The following is a 21,698-nucleotide window of genomic DNA, read 5'->3' on the forward strand; positions in this document are numbered from 1 at the left end:
CTGCCTTTCTGTCGGAGGCTACGCCTGATCCCCCTGACATTTTGACTGGTAGAGAAGTACAAGGCCCCTCGTGAAGATGTGCCGTATCTAATACAGCTCAGCACTCAAAGCACTCCCTGTCTACCTGACGACTTTCAATATATCCGCCTCTCCTTTTCCTACAGTCTGTCTGGTCTCTCTCACTGTCCCTCTCTCTCTCTCGCACACATGCACACTAAATCTGACCACACTACAACTGTATCCACACTGTTTATCCCTCGGAAAGTTTCACTTTCGTCTTATTTCTCTCTCCCCAGGGTACCTGTACGTGACCTGTCTGATCCAGAACTGCTCAGACAAGATGGTGACGGCTCAGTTCCTGGGGAAGATCGACCACAACTCTCTCTCAGTCCAAGACGACTACGTCTTTGTCAAGGTAAAGAGACATTTACAAAACCCTTTGATGTTGTGACATGTCTTCATAATTGTTTGGTTATTAATGTGCCACAATTGGTATCCCGTTTCTTAATCTACTCGCTTTGGCATTCAGGTAGGAAGGAAGTGTTGCTTGTTAGGACATTGTACATCATATGATGGAGATCCCATAGTACGGTAGCTACAGCCACCAGCTTATTCTGTGATGAGAGAGAGGGACAGCGCGCAAGAGAGAGAGCGCATTTACAAATAAGGTTTAAAGAAATGTTACTCAATCTGAGTATTGTGTGTGAGAGAAATGGAGAGAGGAAGAGAGAGAGACAGACAGAGGAAGAAAGAGAGAGAGAGAGAGAGAGAGAGAGAGACAGAAGTAGAGGGAGGGAGGGAAGGAGCATTTAAAAATCTCATTACGTGTGGAGGCCTGTGCAGGGTCAGTAGCAACAAAATATTGGACTATTATCCCCAGGGATTATCCATTACTAACTACTAGTACTAGGCTGCTGGGAGGGATGTGGGTTAGGGGGACAGTCATTCCTCAAAGCACGCACACGCACGCACGCACACACACACACACACACACACACACACACACACACACACACACACACACACACACACACACACACACACACACACACACACACACACACACACACACACACACACACACACACACACACACACACACACACACACACACAGATATGCACACACACACTCAAACACACACACACACACACACACACACACACACACACACACACACACACACACACACTGAGACACATACTTAATTAAAGAGACACACTGAAACACACAGAAACACACAGAGAGACACACACTAGTGTGTGTGCCCAAAGAGCTCTATTTTCCTGTCACCCAACTGCAGTTTGCTAAATGCCATTTGCTCTTGGATTGGAACCTGTACTATTGTCACACCCTGACCTTAGAGCTGTTTATGTCTCTATATGTTCTTTTTGCTATGTTTTTGTATTTCTTTGTTTTGGCCAGGTAGGGTTCTCAATCAGGGACAGCTGTCTATCGTTGTCTCTGATTGGGAACCATACTTAGGTAGCTTTTTCCCACATGGATTTAGTGGGTAGTTATTTTCTGTTTAGTGTTTTGCACCTTACAGGACTGTTTCGGTTATTCCCTTTGTTATTTTTGTTATAGTGTTCAGTTCCAATAAAAAGCACGTACACTTACCACGCTGCGCTTCGGTCCGATTCCTCATCTTCAGACGACGAAAACCTTTACAGCTATGGTCAGATAACATGAAAATAAAGCTATTTGGCCACGCACACCAGTGTTGGCTTTGCCGTCGAAATAAGGATGCATCAGCAAACAGAACCCCATACCTACCGGGGCCCTTGTTAAGGTCAACGGCATCAGGAACTTTACCCAGTACCAGGACATTTTAGCCAAAAACCTCTGCTAGGATGCTGAAACTTGGCCACAAAGTGGATCTTCCAGCAAGATAATTAACCTATAAGCACACATCAAAATCCACAAAGGAAATAGTTAATTAAGCACAAAATCTAAGTTTCGCAATGGCCATCTCAGTCTCTGGACTTAATCCCCCGTTGGATATGTGGTTTGAATAGAAAAGGACAGTCCGGCGCAGATGAAGGATAATCAAGGATCTGGGAAGATTCTGTATGGAGGAATGGTCGAAGATCCCTCCCAATGTGGTCTCCAATCTCATAAAACATTTTTTTTTAAAGGCTCAGTGCCGTTATCCTTGCAAGTTGAGGTATTGAAATGTATTGAAATAGGGGGCCAATCAGTTTGAGCCTTGTCTTTTTTGAGAGAAATAAAGAAGCTTACCTTTTAATTAAACAAAATCTCTTTCTCTGAGCAATTGAGAAAGGGGCGGCAGGGTCGCCTAGTGGATAGAGTGTTGGACTAGTAACCGGAAGGTTGTGAGTTCAAACCCCCGAACTGACAAGGTACAAATCTGTCGTTCTGCCCCTGACCAGGCAGTTAACCCACTGTTCCTAGGCCGTCATTGAAAATAAGAATGTGTTCTTAACTGACTTGCCTGGTTAAATAAAGGTGAAATTTAAAAAAAAAATACAACAGAGCCCAGTATTTGTCTTGTTTATTTTATACAGTCTGTTAATGTTCATCTTCATTACATTTGAGTCATTTAGCAGACGCTCTTATCCAGAGCGACTTACAGGAGCAATTTTGGGTTAAGTGACTTGCTCAATGGTACCAATACTTTTGGACCTGACTATATACTGTACACATGCAAATAAGCACACGCAGATACTGTTCGAATGTCCAGAAGCACACACACTGAGACACACACGTGTAGTAACCAGCTCAGAAGCGCCCACACATACACGAGTGAAATGACAGATGCTCATGCCAACGGTATGCTTGTGTCTGTGGGGTGGGTATCAGATACTGAGCTGTATGGAAATGCAGACTCAGACAAACAGTGAGAGAGAGCGTCAGTGTTGGCATTGGCACATACACCTGCTAGCTTAACATCCACAGAAAAACATTCCAGCTTAACTTCCACGTCGCTGGCCTGAATAAACTGGTCTTCAGCTTAGCTCGGCAGATATTGTTCAAAGTTTGGTCATCTTGCATCTACTTCCCACCAGTGAGATCAGGGCCTCGTATTCACAAAACGCCTCAAAGTAAGAGTGCTGTTCTAGGATCTGGTCACCCCTGTCTGGTTCATTATTATCTGAAAGGAAAAACTGATCCTAAATCACTACTCCCCACTTACCACAAACAGCCAAGCAGACGGTATTGAGCTGACACCACTGATCTCTCACAGTGCTAGCAAACGTTCACACTTCACCCATACTGTAAAATATGATGTCGATGGGCTTTTTTAACCGGGTCAGCACTCATCTTCTCTGATTGGATGATTCCACCTCAGCATGAGACAGCACAACTTCATCATTACCCAGAAGCCTCCTGCTGGGATTTGCATCCTCTCTGTCTCTCGTTCTCACTCGTTCTCGCTCGCTCCTTTCTCTTTCTCTGTCTCTCTCCCCCTCTCTCTCCCTCTCTCTCTCTCTCTCTCTCTCTCTCTCTCTCTCTCTCTCTCTCTCTCTCTCTCTCTGTCTCTGTCTCTGTCTCTCTCTCTCTCTCTCTCTCTCTCTCTCTCTCCCTCTCTCTCTCTCTGTCTCTGTCTCTCTCTCTCCCTCTCTCTCTCTCTGTCTCTATGTATCTCTCTCTCTCTCTGCTGAGGAACTGTATTTCTGCTGAGCTCATCTCTCTCTTCAGGGAATAACAGATGGTGCACCTCCCGTTCACCTGTGGTGGTTAGGTTACTGGTGTGCACCTTTTCTCTCACCTTGTTTCTATTTCTTTCTCTCCATCTGTCGCTCTCTGTTTCGGTCATAAGGATCGGTCATAAGGATCGTGGTGTGAGAGACATTGAGTTAGTCATTGACATGGTGTGTGTGTGTGTTTCTCTCTCCCTCTCTGTCTGTTACCTAGGTGACCACAGGAAACCGCACCAAGCACTACGTTTCATATCGACGGAATGAGTTTGTCCAGATGAGGTTCCCTAAATACGCCCTACCAAAGGTACAGTACATGAACGTCATTTACACCCACACACACACGCATACAAGATACCACACACACTCTAGGGACAGTGTATGGAAAATAGCACAAACTACACACACGCGCGTGCGCGCATACCCACAACACAACACAACACGCAGACACACACACACTAGGGAGTGTGTCTGGAATTACCACTTTGAGGGTCTTGTGTTTGATTACTCAGGCCCTTTGCGCTCTTTAAGGAAGGGGAAAGTGATTGAGTTACACACACACACAAACACACCACTCCTTCCTGCTTACCACAGCAGTTTGACCGATTGCTGAAGCAGGGCTTGTCTTAATAAGTACTGTATCATCCTAAGGGGATCAGAGAGAGCACGGGAAGCGGATCACTCTGATTAGGTGTCGGGGAGGCCATGGAGAGGTCTGCTGAGTCAAGTCATGATTTTCTACCGCCCCAGTCTTCCTTTTCTCGCTACATATTTCCTTTTAGCTGCTGATTGAGCAGATAGGCCGCTCGTTCAAGTATGGAGCTTTTAGGTAAGAGAGGGCAGGATGAAGAGGATAGAGAGACGGGGAGGTGAAAGAGATGAAGTGTGTGTGGGCTTGTAATACATGTGTGATGAGAGAGAGAGAGAGAGAGAGAGAGAGAGAGAGAGAGAGAGAGAGAGAGAGAGAGAGAGAGAGAGAGAGAGAGAGAGAGAGAGAGAGAGAGAGAGAGAGAGAGAGAGAGAGAGAGAGTATCTAGCTGTGGTTGCTGAGCTTCTTGTTTTCCACTGTGAATTATTGAGAAGCGTTTGAAAGATGCAAAGAGTGAAGTTGGGCCTCCTGGATTTATGGAGTTGTTAACAGCCTCTGCCGACCCTGTTTGTTTGTTAGTCTGAAGAGCTGCTAGACTGTGAAATCATCATCGTCATCTCTTTCTCTTCCAGCCTCTGTTTCTCTTTCCTTCTCTCTCACTTCCTCCGTCTCTCTCTTGCACACTTTACCTCTTCTCCCTCTCCCTCTCTTCTCTCCTTCTCCATCAACACCATCTCCAGCCCTGTATCTCGCTCAACTTCTTACTCTCTCAATATATTCCCCTCCTTTTTTTCTCTTTTTTTTATGTCTCCATGGTGACAGGCTTTGTGGGTAGCCGTTTCTCTTCCAGTCTCTGTTTCCTCTCTTTCCCTCACTTCCTCTCTCGCGTGTCTTTCTCTCTTCTCGCACTTTCCACCCGTCTCCACCCCGACGCGCTTTTTGGGGCGACCCCAGGAAGCCTCTGTGGATGTGCCTTGAAGCTCGTCTCTATGAGAGTGAATGGGAGAATACTGTCTGTTGTCTCTCTCTCTCTCAAAAGTCTGCTACGTTGTACCGTGGGGTGCGGCACCAAGCCGCACAGTGACAGGTGCGGCAGAGTCTTATTCTCCCACAGAGACATCAGCCCACATGCTGACCGTTTGCGAGCGTTTCTCCGCTCAGTTGTGGCCTGTCGCCAGTTGCGCTAAGTCCACAAATAAGTGGAGATGACATCCGTTTCCCTCTTCCCACTGTACGTAGGCAAATCGGTGTCCTCCGCTTCCCTTTGTGCGGATGATGCTAGCTAGCTCTTCCAGCAAGTGGCATTACACAGGGAATATAGCACAGTCGGTTTCTGCAAAGTAATCCCGTGCTTTTGGCGTAGGATTGCACACCTGAGCACATATCCGTGCTACTTTCAGCTGTCTGACTCGAGCTGCTCATCCACAGCAAATCCACGTAGCTCCATAGAGGATTATTCACCGGCCTCGGAGTGGTGTTAACAAGTGGGTGGATAGCTGCTGTGAATGTAGAAGTCTTCGGGACTTGAAGTTTACAGACTCCTCAGTGCCAACTCCTCAGGCTAAATACTCTGCAGGAGAGATCTGTCACCACAGAGCGGTGGTTTGCGTAGACTTCACCGATGCAGGAGAGATCTGTCAACACGGAGCACACACACATACGCACACACACCTACTCACAGGGAGTCACATCAACGAACACACATTTGAGTACTTCATCGAGATCCATGCGGAGGGTACGAAGGGCATATGGTTGGACAGTCGCGCACGCACGCACGCACGCACGCACGCACGCACGCACGCACGCACGCACACACACACACACACACACACACACACACACACACAGTATACAGAGTGTGAGAGAGACAGACATCCCAATGCTGTATACAGAGAGAATCAGCTAGGGAGAATGGTTTGCTGTTGTGTGTCTCATTATGTCTCTTTCTTGTTCTCTCTCTTTGTTTCTCTCTGTCTCTCTCTCCCGCCTAACACTGTAAGAGCATTTTGGAATAATACATTCATCTAAGTGTTAATCCTTTGCTGCAGTCGAACACACACACACGCACGCACACACACACACACACCATTGTTCAGGTTTGACTACCACACTAACTATTCTGAGCTAGCTACAGGTTGAGCCACCTTCACACAGCACAAAGCGTTATGGAGCACGAGCAATACTGTGCACCCTATCCCTCTCTCCCACTCTCACCCGCTGTCTGTATCCCTCCATCCCTCTCTCCCACTCTCACCCGCTGTCTGTATCCCTCCATCCCTCTCTCCCACTCTCACCCGCTGTCTGTATCCGTCCATCCCTCTCTCCCACTCTCACCCGCTGTCTGTATCCCCCCATCCCTCTCTCCCACTCTCACCCGCTGTCTGTATCCCTCCATCCCTCTCTCCCACTCTCACCCGCTGTCTGTATCCCTCCATCCCTCTCTCCCACTCTCACCCGCTGTCTGTATCCCTCCATCCCTCTCTCCCACTCTCACCCGCAGTCTGTATCCCTCCATCCCACTCTCACCCGCTGTCTGTATCCCTCCATCCCACTCTCACCCGCTCTCTGTATCCCTCCATCCCTCTCTCCCACTCTCACCCGCTGTCTGTATCCCTCCATCCCTCTCTCCCACTCTCACCCGCTGTCTGTATCCCTCCATCCCTCTCTCCCATTCTCACCCGCTGTCTGTATCCCTCCATCCCTCTCTCCCACTCTCACCCGCTGTCTGTATCCCTCCATCCCTCTCTCCCACTCTCACCCGCTGTCTGTATCCCTCCATCCCACTCTCACCCGCTGTCTGTATCCCTCCATCCCACTCTCACCTGCTGTCTGTATCCCTCCATCCCTCTCTCCCACTCTCACCCGCTGTCTGTATACTTCCTTCCCTCTCTCCCACTCTCACCCGCTGTCTGTATCCCTCCATCCCTCTCTCCCACTCTCACCCGCTGTCTGTATCCCTCCATCCCTCTCTCCCACTCTCACCCACTGTCTGTATCCCTCCATCCCTCTCTCCCACTCTCACCCGCTGTCTGTATCCCTCCATCCCTCTCTCCCACTCTCACCCGCTGTCTGTATCCCTCCATCCCACTCTCACCCGCTGTCTGTATCCCTCCATCCCTCTCTCCCACTCTCACCCGCTGTCTGTATCCCTCCATCCCTCTCTCCCACTCTCACCCGCTGTCTGTATCCCTCCATCCCTCTCTCCCACTCTCACCTGCTGTCTGTATCCCTCCATCCCTCTTTCCCACTCTCACCCGCTGTCTGTATCACTCCATCCCTCTCTCCCACTCTCACCCGCTGTCTGTATCCCTCCATCCCTCTCTCCCACTCTCACCAGCTGTCTGTATCCCTCCATCCCACTCTCACCCACTGTCTGTATCCCTCCATCCCACTCTCACCTGCTGTCTGTATCCCTCCATCCCTCTCTCCCACTCTCACCCGCTGTCTGTATCCCTCCATCCCTCTCTCCCACTCTCACCCGCTGTCTGTATCCCTCCATCCCTCTCTCCCACTCTCACCAGCTGTCTGTATCCCTCCATCCCACTCTCACCCACTGTCTGTATCCCTCCATCCCACTCTCACCTGCTGTCTGTATCCCTCCATCCCTCTCTCCCACTCTCACCCGCTGTCTGTATCCCTCCATCCCTCTCTCCCACTCTCACCAGCTGTCTGTATCCCTCCATCCCACTCTCACCCACTGTCTGTATCCCTCCATCCCACTCTCACCTGCTGTCTGTATCCCTCCATCCCTCTCTCCCACTCTCACCCGCTGTCTGTATCCCTCCATCCCTCTCTCCCACTCTCACCAGCTGTCTGTATCCCTCCATCCCACTCTCACCCACTGTCTGTATCCCTCCATCCCACTCTCACCCGCTGTCTGTATCCCTCCATCCCTCTCTCCCACTCTCACCCGCTGTCTGTATCCATACATTCCTCTGTCTCTCTTTCCCTCCTCTACTTTACTATTGATGAATGAAATTCTGCCCGGTTAGGCGTCTTATGTGGTGGCTGTGTTCGCCTAATTTTACCGTGACCCAGATATGTTTTACCGCAAAGAAAAACATGCCAGCTATCGTTACCAGTGCTTCCACTTTACAGTGCTAGATGACAAAAAACCAAGCAATACGTTCACATCAAGGACTTTGTAGGGACGTTGTGCACTAGTTCTATGCAGTAGCTTGCAGGTTCATTGAACCAGAGTACATTTGACTATTTTGGTGCAGACCCATAAATCAGTATTTCAGACATATTGGGCCGGTTTCCCGACCTAGGCCAGAATTTTAAAATCATGCTGAATGGAGATTCCCAGTTGAAAGTGCTTTTTAGTCCACAGCTAGGCTAAAAATGTGTCTGGACTGTCAATGTGTCGAGGTTCTGGAGCACTCTTCACCGCTCACTTCTCCTGAAGTCTGACGTCTGCATCGCCTCTCCGTCTCTAATGCCATGTTAATGTAATCAGAGTGTCTCACAGGGAACGCCGACTCAGGCTCTGGAGTCTGTACCTCAGCCACTCTGTTTCTAACATCTGCAGAAGAGTAGGAGCCCCTCGCATGTTATGAGTGGAAAACCTGGGTTTTTGTGAACAGCCCGAAAGTGTTCTATTACTCCTGTTTGTTCTCCTGCCACCGTTGATACAATATGCAGAGAATGAGAAGAATCACAACTTTCTTGTTGTTTCTCTCTCTCTCTCTCTCTCTCTCTCTCTCTCTCTCTCTCTCTCTCTCTCTCTCTCTCTCTGTCTCTCTCTCTCTCTCTCTCTCTCTCTCTCTCTCTCTCTCTCTCTCTCTCTCTCTCTCTCTCTCTCTCTTTCTCTTTCTCTTTCTCTCTCTCTCTCTCTCTCTCTCTCTCCCTCCTCTCTCCCTCTCTGTCTCTCTCTGTCTCTCTCTGTCTCTCTCTCCCTCTCCCTCTCCCTCTCTCTGTCTGTCTCTGTCTTTCTCTGTTTCTCTCTGTCTCGCTCTCGCTCTCCCTCTCCCTCTCCCTGTCTGTCTCTGTCTTTCTCTGTTTCTCTCTCCCTCTCCCTCTCCGTCTCCCTCTCCCTCTCCCTCTCCCTCTCTCTGTCTGTCTGTCTTTCTCTGTTTCTCTCTCTCTCGCTCTGTCTCTCCCTCTCCCTCTCTGTCTCTCTCCGTCTGTCTCTGTCTCTGTCTCTCCCTCTCTCTCGCTCTCCCTCTCTCTCTCTCTCTCTCTGTCTGTCTCTCCCTCTCTGTCTCTCTCGCTCGCTCTCCCTCTCCCGCTCTGTCTCTCTCCTCCCCTTTAGTTTATGAAAAGACTGACGCCATATCGAAGCTTTTGACGTAACTCCTATTCTCCTTCCCTCTCACACTCTCGCCATACCACCTCCTCTCCCCTCCCCCCATCAACCCCTCTCCCCAGGACGTCCACATAGTGAGTACGGACGAGAGCCAGGTGTTCCTGGCCCTGCAGGAGTGGTACCAGACAGACACCTACAACCTGTACCAGTCGGACCCGCAGGGCGTCTACTACTCCGTCGTGCTGGAGAACGTCCGCAGCGCCAAGCAGCCGGAGGAGAGCGCCCTTATAGACATACTGGAGGTGAGTCATGCGGTGCTCCTCTGTGGCTCTGTTGGCAAGAGTGATTGCAATGCCAAAAATTAGCAATGCAAAGGTTGTGGGTTCGATTCCCGCTACAAGGTCACATGATCTACTAAAATTGATGTACCACTGCAAGTCATTTTGGAAAGAAGTGTCTGCTAAATGGTATTGAGAGCAGAGCACCCTGCCCCCTAGCTATAGGGCAGTATTATTACACCTTGACCAATGAGCGTGGTAGATGTGTGGTATGTTTCCCTCAAAAACCTTAACCTTGTGTGCTTTGGTGTGAGTCGTCACACACCTGCTTTAAGGCATTGTCATTTTATTCACTCATCTTTCTGAAAAACAAATGTGTGTGGCTCATTTGTAACCAAGATGGCATAGCAGTTCAGACGTCCTTTGTCCTCGTCTTGTCGTGTCGTGTCCTGTATATATATATATTTACAACTTTTTTCACATACATTTTATTTTTATTTTCCATCAACTCATCTTCAAAACACTCTCCTGCAACCCGCCTCACCAATTTATATTTATAAAAAAGTATTATTTACCTCAAATCTGTAATCCTCCAAGAAGCTAGCCAGAAATTCCAAGAAGCTAGCCAGAAACTAGCCAGAAGCTAGCCAGAAGCTAGCCCAGACGCTAATCCAGAAGCTAATCAGAAGCTAGTTCAGAAGCTAGTTAGCTTCTTTACTGGCAAATTAGTTCTAGTTAGTATTCAGCTAACAACGGTTTGTGGTCATCAGCTATCCTTTAGCTCGAAAATCTATCGGCAGTTTTGTACGGGGCAGCATGGCTCGGAATGGAACATACCGGACCAATTTTTCTCCTCGCTTCATACTCGTCGGCCCTCGCTTCATACTCGTCGCCAAACCCACTGGCTCCATGTCATCTACAAGACCCTGCTAGGTAAAGTCCCCCCTTATCTCAGCTCGCTGGTCACCATAGCATCTCCCACCTGTAGCACACGCTCGAGCAGGTATATCTCTCTAGTCACCCCCAAAACCAATTCTTTCTTTGGCCGCCTCTCCTTCCAGTTCTCTGCTGCAAATGACTGGAACGAACTACAAAAATCTCTGAAACTGGAAACACTTATCTCCCTCACTAGCTTTAAGCACCAACTGTCAGAGCAGCTCACAGATTACTGCACCTGTACATAGCCCACCTATAATTTAGCCCAATCAACTACCTCTTTCCCAACTGTATTTAATTAATTTATTTATTTTGCTCCTTTGCACCCCATTATTTTTATTTCTACTTTGCACATTCTTCCATTGCAAAACTACCATTCCAGTGTTTTACTTGCTATATTGTATTTACTTTGCCACCATGGCCTTTTTTGCCTTTACCCCCCTTCTCACCTCATTTGCTCACATTGTATATAGACTTGTTTATACTGTATTATTGACTGTATGTTTGTTTTACTCCATGTGTAACTCTGTGTCGTTGTATCTGTCGAACTGCTTTGCTTTATCTTGGCCAGGTCGCAATTGTAAATGAGAACTTGTTCTCAACTTGCCTACCTGGTTAAATAAAGGTGAAATAAGAAAATAAAAAATAAAAATTCCGTAGCGTTGTTCCCACTCACTCAACTTCCATCGTTGCTAGTCATTGCCAAGGTAACAGTGGGTAGGTGGTCTCACCTCCATGTCAGCGGAGAGCGGTGTCTGGAACGCCTGTGGCCTTGAGTGGGTCTTAAAATGGCACTGGATCCTGCGTGCCTTCTAGACAGACAGCTTGCGTTGAAACACACAACATGAATGTATTAGAATGCCGTGCATTCAATAAGGAAGGTTCCACTATTTTTCCTGCCTCCCCCAATTGGGTTTTGAAGCAGTTTTCCGTTGTGTGATTGTAAGCAGTATACACACTCCTTTTGAGGTAAAAAAAATAATAAAAAATCCCACATGGGTGAGATATGTCGTTTTCACTTTCCATATTTTATTAGTTGTTTTTGGTTAAGCCATCATTCATTGGGTTTGTTTTGACAAGGTCTCCCGGTGGAGGGAAGTCAAACAGAGCGAGGGAAGAGTAAAGAAAGAGAGGAGGAAGTGTTAGAGGAGGAGAGGCAGTGGCCCGTGGAGTTGAGGGCCAGCACTGCAGAACTCATTTCCTCTCCTCCTTTCCTCTCCTCTCGCACCTCTAGCCCCGGGCCACACTGTCATCACAGAGAGAGAGAGAGAGATGGAGAAAGAGAGGTAAAAGAGACAGAGCGAGGGACATGGGAGAGAGAGCTGCATAAGCTACCCCTCTTCATTTATGAGAGAGAGAGAGAGAGAGAGAGAGAGAGAGAGAGAGAGAGAGAGAGAGAGAGAGGGAGAGGGGGGGGGTGATGCAGAAGGAGTGAGGAGATAAACCTCAAATTGAAAAACTCTCTAACCCGTGAGTTGATCCACAGCTACATTTTGTGAGTGAGGGTGTGACAATGTAAAGGCCAGAGTTACAGTGTATATATCCTGTCCTTGGTCACTCGTTCCTGCATTAGAGTCCACTTCCGGCCCAAATCAGACAGACAGACAGACAGACAGACAGACAGAGAGAGATACACCAAGAGAGATAAGAGTATTGCAGAGAGAGAGCAAGAGAAAGTTCGAAGGAGACATGTTGTTTAATTCCCTCTTCCCCTTACCTAGACTCTCTCGACAGGCCGGCCGACTGACCCAGAATCAGCAGCAGTTACATTATAGATAGGTGTGTCTGGAGATACATGCTCTTTTGGAGTGTCTCTGTGTGGTTCTGTCTCCAACAGTCTGATCTCTGAGCAGTCTTCTGTAACAAGCCTGTGCTTTTAATAAATAGCTAGGACCCATACAAACAGATCCCACATCAGTATTAAACCTTCCCATAATATCATAACTGAGACGTTTGTTGTAATTTGTTTCCAGGTCCGCGGGGTCAAAGGCGTCTTCTTGGCCAATCAGAAGGTGGATGGCAAAGTGACGACTTTCATCACCTATAACAAAGGCCGAGACTGGGAACCCCTTGCCCCGCCTACCACTGACATGAACGGCAAGCCAGTCACCTGCCAATCAGTAAGGAACCCATGCAATACCTACATACATTCTACCAGACCTGCACTACCTACATACATTCTACCAGACCTGCACTACCTACATACATTCTACCAGACCTGCAATACCTACATACATTATACCAGACCTGCACTACCTACATACATTATACCAGACCTGCACTACCTACATACATTCTACCAGACCTGCACTACCTACATACATTCTACCAGACCTGCACTACCTACATACATTATACCAGACCTGCACTACCTACATACATTCTACCAGACCTGCACTACCTACATACATTATACCAGACCTGCACTACCTACATACATTCTACCAGACCTGCAATACCTAAATACATTATACCAGACCTGCACTACCTACATACATTCTACCAGACCTGCACTACCTACATACATTCTACCAGACCTGCACTACCTGCATACATTATACCAGACCTGCACTACCTACATACATTCTACCAGACCTGCACTACCTACATACATTATACCAGACCTGCACTACCTACATACATTCTACCAGACCTGCACAACCTACATACATTATACCAGACCTGCACTACCTACATACATTCTACCAGACCTGCACTACCTACATACATTATACCAGACCTGCACAACCTACATACATTATACCAGACCTGCACTACCTACATACATTCTACCAGACCTGCACTACCTACATACATTCTACCAGACCTGCACTACCTACATACATTATACCAGACCTGCACTACCTACATACATTATACCAGACCTGCACAACCTACATACATTATACCAGACCTGCACTACCTACATACATTCTACCAGACCTGCACAACCTACATACATTCTACCAGACCTGCACAACCTACATACATTCTACCAGACCTGCACTACCTACATACATTATACCAGACCTGCACAACCTACATACATTCTACCAGACCTGCACTACCTACATACATTATACCAGACCTGCACTACCTACATACATTCTACCAGACCTGCACAACCTACATACATTCTACCAGACCTGCACTACCTACATACATTATACCAGACCTGCTCTACCTACATACATTATACCAGACCTGCACTACCTACATACATTATACCAGACCTGCAGTACCTACATACATTCTACCAGACCTGCACTACCTACATACATTCTACCAGACCTGCACAACCTACATACATTATACCAGACCTGCACTACCTACATACATTCTACCAGACCTGCACTACCTACATACATTATACCAGACCTGCACTACCTACATACATTATACCAGACCTGCACTACCTACATACATTCTACCAGACCTGCACTACCTACATACATTATACCAGACCTGCAGTACCTACATACATTCTACCAGACCTGCACTACCTACATACATTCTACCAGACCTGCACAACCTACATACATTATACCAGACCTGCACTACCTACATACATTCTACCAGACCTGCACTACCTACATACATTATACCAGACCTGCACTACCTACATACATTCTACCAGACCTGCACTACCTACATACATTATACCAGACCTGCACTACCTACATACATTATACCAGACCTGCACTACCTACATACATTATACCAGACCTGCACTACCTACATACATTATACCAGACCTGCACTACCTACATACATTCTACCAGACCTGCAGTACCTACATACATTCTACCAGACCTGCACTACCTACATACATTCTACCAGACCTGCACAACCTACATACATTATACCAGACCTGCACTACCTACATACATTCTACCAGACCTGCACTACCTACATACATTATACCAGACCTGCACTACCTACATACATTCTACCAGACCTGCACGACCTACATACATTCTACCAGACCTGAATTACCTACATACATTCTATTCAGAGTGATATACAGGAGCAATTAGGATTAAGTCCCTTGCTCAAAATCAGCAGATTTTTTACCATGTCGGCTCGGAGATTCAAAGCAGCGACCTTTCGGTTACTCGTCCAGCGCTCTTAACTGCTAGACTTCCTGCCTTCCGCACATACAGCAACCTTCACCAATCCAGTCCATAGGCCTACATATAAGTGATTACTTCTAGGATGGAAGGAAAGAAGGATGCAGTTTTGAAGCATTGGAACAGGCCATGGTCTTTTCAGGGCTCATACGAAGTCATACAAAGTCATACGAAGTACGCCTATAGCCATGTAACATAGACAGAGAGAGAGGCCACTTTTCAAATCGAACCATCAATCAATCTGACAGAGTTCCACATAGACAGAGCTATCATCTTCATGCGTTGGGTACAGGGAGTCATAAAGACAGGCACAAAGCCAGGGAATGAGACACTGACAGACTGACACCCATATCTCACCATAACGACCGCCTATAACACAAATCGGCCATTTTAGAACACCCATGTCTCAGGGCGACTACGACCCCCATACCACCGTCCTTGTTTATCCACAGCCCGCCCCGGCCGTTGCGGTGAAACCAGGTTACAGGTCCGACAGACAGCTTTATATCCCCTAACAACAACACTTGTCACCCCACGGTGTCGCCAAGGTGTCACAAGTGGTGTAACGCGAACAATGCTACGACTATACCTTCATGACCTGTCTCAAAGCACACTAGAAGAGTAATGGCCATTGAATAGAAGGATGGCGGTTTGTAAATGACTATTAAAATAATCCATGTACCTTAGATTAATGTGGGTAATCTTTGTTTAATCTACTGCCTAATAGCGCAGCAAAGTCCTTTTAAATTGGCTTCTTTTTTTCCCATAAGTGATTTACTGTTTAGCGTTGCAAGGGCCAGATACAAGCGATTTGACTCAGTGCAGGTGCAACGTGATACCATCTGTGCTGGGGCTAGGCTAGCCAGGGCAGCTAATGTTTTACAGACATGGGAAGAGTGTAGGCTTAGAGAGAGAGAGAGAGAGAGAGAGAGAGAGAGAGAGAGAGAGAGAGAGAGAGAGAGAGAGAGAGAGAGAGAGAGAGAGAGAGAGAGAGAGAGAGAGAGAGAGAGAGAGAGAGAGAGAGAGAGAGAGAGAGAGAGAGAGAGAGAGAGAGAGAGAGAGAGAGAGAGAGAGAGAGAGAGAGAGAGAGAGAGAGAGAGAGAGAGAGAGAGAGAGAGAGAGAGAGAGAGAGAGAGAGACCCACCTTTAAAATGGGCAGTCTTTGTTAGTTTAACTTTAAAAACTGGCCTAACGCCATTGTCGTTATACTGCCATGAGAGTTTCAAAGTTCCTTGACGGCTCGTGAAGGAGGCATGAAAGGTGGCTTTGAAAGATGGTTCGTGTTGACGGGCCTGCACGGTGCTTTAGGGAGGCACTTAACCCCGTGTGTACAGCCGGAGTCATAGCAACAGGGTTAACGAGGAGAGACAGCATCACGCTAACATACAGGGCCATCTAATGCAGAGTCGTGAATAAATAACAACAGAGAGAGGAGAGGAAGACGGGAAGAAGAGGGGAAAGTGGAGAGAAAGGCTTAAGATTGACACACAAAGAGCGGTGTGAGTCACTCAGTAAAAACACTAAACACACACACTTTGTCCCCTCAGTCACTCTCCACTCAGATGGATGTCAACACACACACTCGCATGTCACGAACACACACACACAATTAACGTACACCCCCACCCGCACACACCACGTAAAACAGTCCTTGACCAATATACAGTACCAGTCAAAAGTTTGGACACACCTACTCATTCAAGGGTTTTTATTTATTTGTACTATTTTCTACATTGTAGAATAATAGTGAAGGCATCAGAACTATGAAATAACACACATGGAATCATGTAGTAACCAAAAATATATTTTAGATATTAGATTCCTCAAAGTAGCCACCCTTTGCCTTGATGACAGCGTTGCACACGCTTGGCATGCTCTCAACCAGGTTCATGAGGTAGTCACCTGGAATGCATTTAAATTAACAGGTGTGCCTTGTTAAAATGTAATTTGTGGAATTTCTTTCCTTTTTAATGCATTTGAACCAATCAGTTGTGTTGTGACATGGTGGAGGTGCTATACAGAAGATAGCCCTATTTGGTAAAAGACCAAGTCCATATTATGGCAAGAACAGCTCAAATAGGCAAAGAGAAACAACAATCCATCATTACGTTAAGACACGAAGGTCAGTCAATCTGGTAAATGTTAGTAAGTTTGAAAGTTTCTTCAAAGGCAGTCGCAAAAACCATCAAGCATTATGATGAAACTGGCTCTCATGAGGACCGCCACAGGAAAGGAAGACCCAGTCACCTCTGCTGCAGAGGATAAGTTCATTAGAGTTAACTGCACCTCAGAAATTGCAGCCCAAATAAATGCTTCACAGAGTTCAAGTAAACAGACACATCTCAACATCAACTGTTCAAAGGAGACTGCGTGAATCAGGCCCTCATGGTCGAATTGCTGCAAAGAAATCACTACTAAAGGACACCAATAAGAAGAAGAGACTTGCTTAGGCCAAGAACCACGAGCAATGGCCATTCAACCGATAGCACAATAGCACAATGACCAAACAACACACCTCCATACTGTGTAAGGGCTATTTGACCAAGGAGAGTGATGGTGCTGCATCACATTACCTGGCATCCACAATCACCTGACCTCAAACCAATCGAGATGGTTTGGGAGGAGTTGGACCACAGAGTGAAGTAAAATCAGCCATCAAGTGCTCAGCATATGTAGGAACTCCTCAAGACCGATGGAAAAGCATTCCTCGTGAAGCTGGTTGAGAGAATGCCATCAAGGAAAAAGGGTGCCTACTTTGAAAAATCTCAAATCTCAAATATATTTTGATTTGTTTGACACTTTTTTGGTTACTTCTGTCTTATTTCATACTTTTGATGTCTTCACTATTATTCTACAATGTAGAAACTAGTCAAAATAAAGAAAACACCTTCAATGAGTAGTTGTGTCCAAACTTTTGACTATGTCAAAAAAGTCCCTTAATGTACTGTAATGGTCCTACTCCCTAAATGTCCCAATACAAATTCACCCAGCCCAACAGAATGTCACTCCACCCGTCAGAAACTCTTTGGTTTTGTCTCTCCCTGGGGGATTTGGTTTGCTTAACAAACATTACAGGAACATTACAGGAACTGCTGCGACTCTTTAGCCCATTAGCCGAATATGCTGCGGTGTTGAGCAAAGTGATATGGGAGGGAGAGCGAGAGAGGGAGAGCGAGGGAGAGCGAGGGGGCGGGAGAGAGAGAGAGAGGGAGAGATCTGGGATGATATGGCTGGGTTACACACAAGGCCACCTAAACAGTAACAAACTCCAACCGACATACAGGACTTACAGTTCCCAAAACATACTGTCCTTTAATTTTCCATAAACTCTCTCTGTCCCGTCTTCTAGCCTGACTGTCACCTCCACCTCCACCTGCGCTGGGCTGACAACCCTTACGTATCAGGGACCGTCCACACCAAAGACTCCGCCCCCGGACTCATCATGGGTGCAGGTGAGTAACCACGACAACCACCGCCCAGTTACATCATTACTGAAGTGGCCATTAGCTTCACTTATTATTATCTGTATGTGACACCGTAATAGCTTCTGTCTAGGGTCACTAACACTAGGACCCCCTCACAGTTTGCTAGTGAACAGGCTCTGGCTAGGCCTCTTAGCCTAAGTAAGGTTTAGCCTACTTGTTCTAGTTCTAGGGATTACAGCCCCATTATAGGAAGGCAGCTCTGAGCCTGTTGTTTTGCTAGCTCTATGTGCTGTAGTACAATGGAGCCCTCAGGCAGACAGTGGGGCCCCTAAACAAGGCTGGACATAATGCATGCTTACGTCAGGCAGACAGTGGGGCCCCTAAACAAGGCTGGACATAATGCAGGCTTACGTCAGGCAGACACGGTGAAGGAGATCTAGTCGTGGTGCTATGTGTGTGTTCCGCGGTTCATCAAGCACACTATCCACCAAAACGTTCCCGGAGTGCTCTATTTTTGACAAACCCACAGTATCTGGATTTAAAACATCCCGCTCCTCTAGACGACCTGGATTTACCCCAGAAAGGCAGTGGGTTAGAGGAATGGAGGAGTACTTCAACCCCAGAGAAGAGTTCACTCAGTCATTGCTGCTTTTATCTATTGAATATTTGGCATTTCTGTGTGGGCACCCCTGGAGGAAAGCTAAAATAGGGGTCTGTAGGGAAGGGGATAAGTGGGCTGCCTCGTCTCCTGAGTGAGTACGAGATGCCTCGCCATTCCTTGCATCCCCCCTCCTCTCTTCCCTTATTCCCACTGTTAAGAACGAGAGGAAAATTACCCTCCATCTGAAATGATTTGTCGGCGCAGGAGGCTTTGATCCAACAGATCACCCCCTCCTCCCTAATTTTTACTTCTTCACTCTCTTTTTTATCAAAATGAGACAGTTGGAAGAGCATTTTCGTTCTCGACGCTGTGTTCAAAGGGAGAGCATTAATAGCCTGGAGATCCCTGTGCTCGTACAAAAAAGGGTTCCAAAAGAGTTCTTTGGCTGTCCCCATAAGAGAACCCTTTTTTGGTTCCAGGTAGGAAAGGGTTTAACCTGGAGCCAAAAGGGTTCTACCTGGAAACAATAAGGTTTCTTCAAAGAGATATCCTATGGGGATAGCCAATGAATCCTTTTAGGTTTTAGAAATCACATTTTATTTGTAGTGCTGTGACTAGGGCTGTTACGTGACTGTATTACCGCCACACCGGCGGTCACGAGTCATGATGGCAGTCAAATTCCATGTGACCGCTTAGTCATGGTAATTGGGCCTACCTGGTACTCCGCACTCTATTGTCCCTCTAATCACTCTGACATCAACACTTCATGAGAGCCCATGAGCTCATGTGGCGCAACATTTCTATAGGCTATGCAATTGTGTGAGAAAACAGAGTGATGGCCTCTATTAAAAAGAGGAGGATCCCATCAGCTTTCTGTAGACTAGGCCTACTATATTTATTTCTCAACCTTCCTAATATTTAGCACATTGCTTCTCTTTAAAACAGGGGTATAGCCTACCTGGCTGGCATGAAAATGAACCACGGGAAAAGCGTCCTCCATTTGCTATTTAAGTCCATAGATTACATTTTCTTCCGCTGCTCCTGTTTCGAGACAGGTGTATGATAATGGTCCGTTCTTAATCAAAATAAATATATTTTTAAATATAATAAATATATTTTTTATTATTTTTAAAGACAAGATTAGATCAAGAATATTGAGATGGGTGAGAATATTAGACTATCACTTGTCACATATATATATAGATATATTATCACTTGTGAATGATGACCAGCTTATTAAGGCAAACAGCCTTAATGTTTTTGTTTGCGACTTTTTGAAATCATAGTCGCACATATAGGTTTATATCACAACTAAAGTGGCCAAATAGCTTCTTAAAATAAAGCAGATTTTTTTTCGCTTTACAACAGGTGTAGAGCCTAACTGGCATACATAGGCAGCAATTTTCACCATTAAAATGCACCTTTATAATAAAAGCATTACATGCATAATCGCATTTGTGGTCACTTTTGAGAATGGTGTTTTCCTGCTAATGGAAGATTTGCGCTTACAGCCTACTGCCATGGTAGTTTATCTACATTTTAAGCTGTCGCATCCCACAACTGTCCCGGACTATGTTTGGGATATTTATTTCTTGCACAGAATATAATAAGTCAACTGTTGTACTATGGGGGATAGTAGATTGACATAGGCTAGTGCTTTTGCTGTTTATTAGACCTATTCATCTTGTTGGCTGATGAGAGTAAATGTGGACAGTTCTTCCAATATCTTCAATATGCGCATCGGAATTTGATAAGGACGCGCGCAGTTGCATCCCCGATGTGTCTGTCTTCACTTGTAGCCTGTGAGAAAGATCCGACCATGTGACTGAGAGCCATGTGGGTGAGAGGTGCCTCGGCACGCAGCGGGGAGAAGGGAATTATATGTCTTATATTCAGCCCAAGGACACATCGGCCACTGGCCGCAAAAGGCCTGGATTTTTTTAGGGGGATTATGTCCACACAAAGGGGATGCAGCCGGGAAATTCAAGGTATTATCAAGTGAGTCAGCCATCAAGATCTCTTATTTATTTTTGTAGGTGTTTTCTTAAAACTGCCTTGTTGGTGTCACGGATCCCTCTGAAACTTTCATTGCGCACACCTGGCCCCTATTCCCACTGATTGTATTTGTATATAGGTGCCCTTTGGTTTCCATTGGGCGGTCGATTATTGTTACAATGTCCGTTGGTGCGTGTGAGTACCTGTGCTGTGTGTTTAGGCTTTCGTGCCCTTGTGGATTGCGCAGATGATTACGGTGCTCGTCTCGCGTGATAATCATTGTGCCCATGTGTTATTTATTCAAGGTACTCCTCGCTCTTTTGTTTTGGGTTTCTACCCTGTGTTTTGTTAAGTGTTTGTTTGGTCTTCGTCCCCGTGCCTTTACACGGCACGCCGTAATTTGGGCTTAATAAAAACCCATATTACGCATTGCTGCGCCTGTCTCCCGAATCATTCATACCTACATGACAGTTGGTTAAGGGCTTGTAAGTAAGCATTTCACTGTAAGGTCTACCTACACCTGTTGTATTCGGCGCATGTGACAAAGACAATTTGATTTGACTTGTCAACTTGCGAATGAGAGACGAAGCAGAGCTCATGCCTTTCATGCAACTTTTTTAAAATCATCATTAGAGTTGCATCATGCAGCCTTAGAATTTATTACAAATCAAAACAGATAACTCTAAATGAAGCATATAGGAGGACCTAATTCTTTGTTAACCGCTCAACACAGAATAGCCGCATGTTCACACTCCCTCAAATCGTTTGGAGGAAATATAATTTCCATTCTATTCAGTTATGTTCAATTGTATTCAAACTTTAAAATAATATAAA

General features: G+C 46.4%; 1 protein-coding gene across 6 annotated transcripts in view; it reads left to right on the forward strand.

Moving 5' to 3' along the window:
• Window positions 1-21,698, forward strand: part of LOC118369140 (VPS10 domain-containing receptor SorCS2-like) — a 324,788-nt gene that overhangs the window by 265,928 nt on the left and 37,162 nt on the right. For all 6 annotated transcript variants that reach the window (XM_052495733.1, XM_052495734.1, XM_052495736.1 and 3 more), the window contains exons 7-11: window positions 297-415; window positions 3,880-3,969; window positions 9,622-9,801; window positions 12,687-12,833; window positions 18,193-18,295. In XM_052495733.1, the coding sequence (XP_052351693.1) occupies window positions 297-415; window positions 3,880-3,969; window positions 9,622-9,801; window positions 12,687-12,833; window positions 18,193-18,295 (639 nt within the window). The remainder of the gene's footprint in view (window positions 1-296; window positions 416-3,879; window positions 3,970-9,621; window positions 9,802-12,686; window positions 12,834-18,192; window positions 18,296-21,698) is intronic.

The sequence above is a fragment of the Oncorhynchus keta genome, chromosome 35, assembly GCF_023373465.1.
Source record: "Oncorhynchus keta strain PuntledgeMale-10-30-2019 chromosome 35, Oket_V2, whole genome shotgun sequence".
NCBI classification, from domain to species: domain Eukaryota; kingdom Metazoa; phylum Chordata; class Actinopteri; order Salmoniformes; family Salmonidae; genus Oncorhynchus; species Oncorhynchus keta.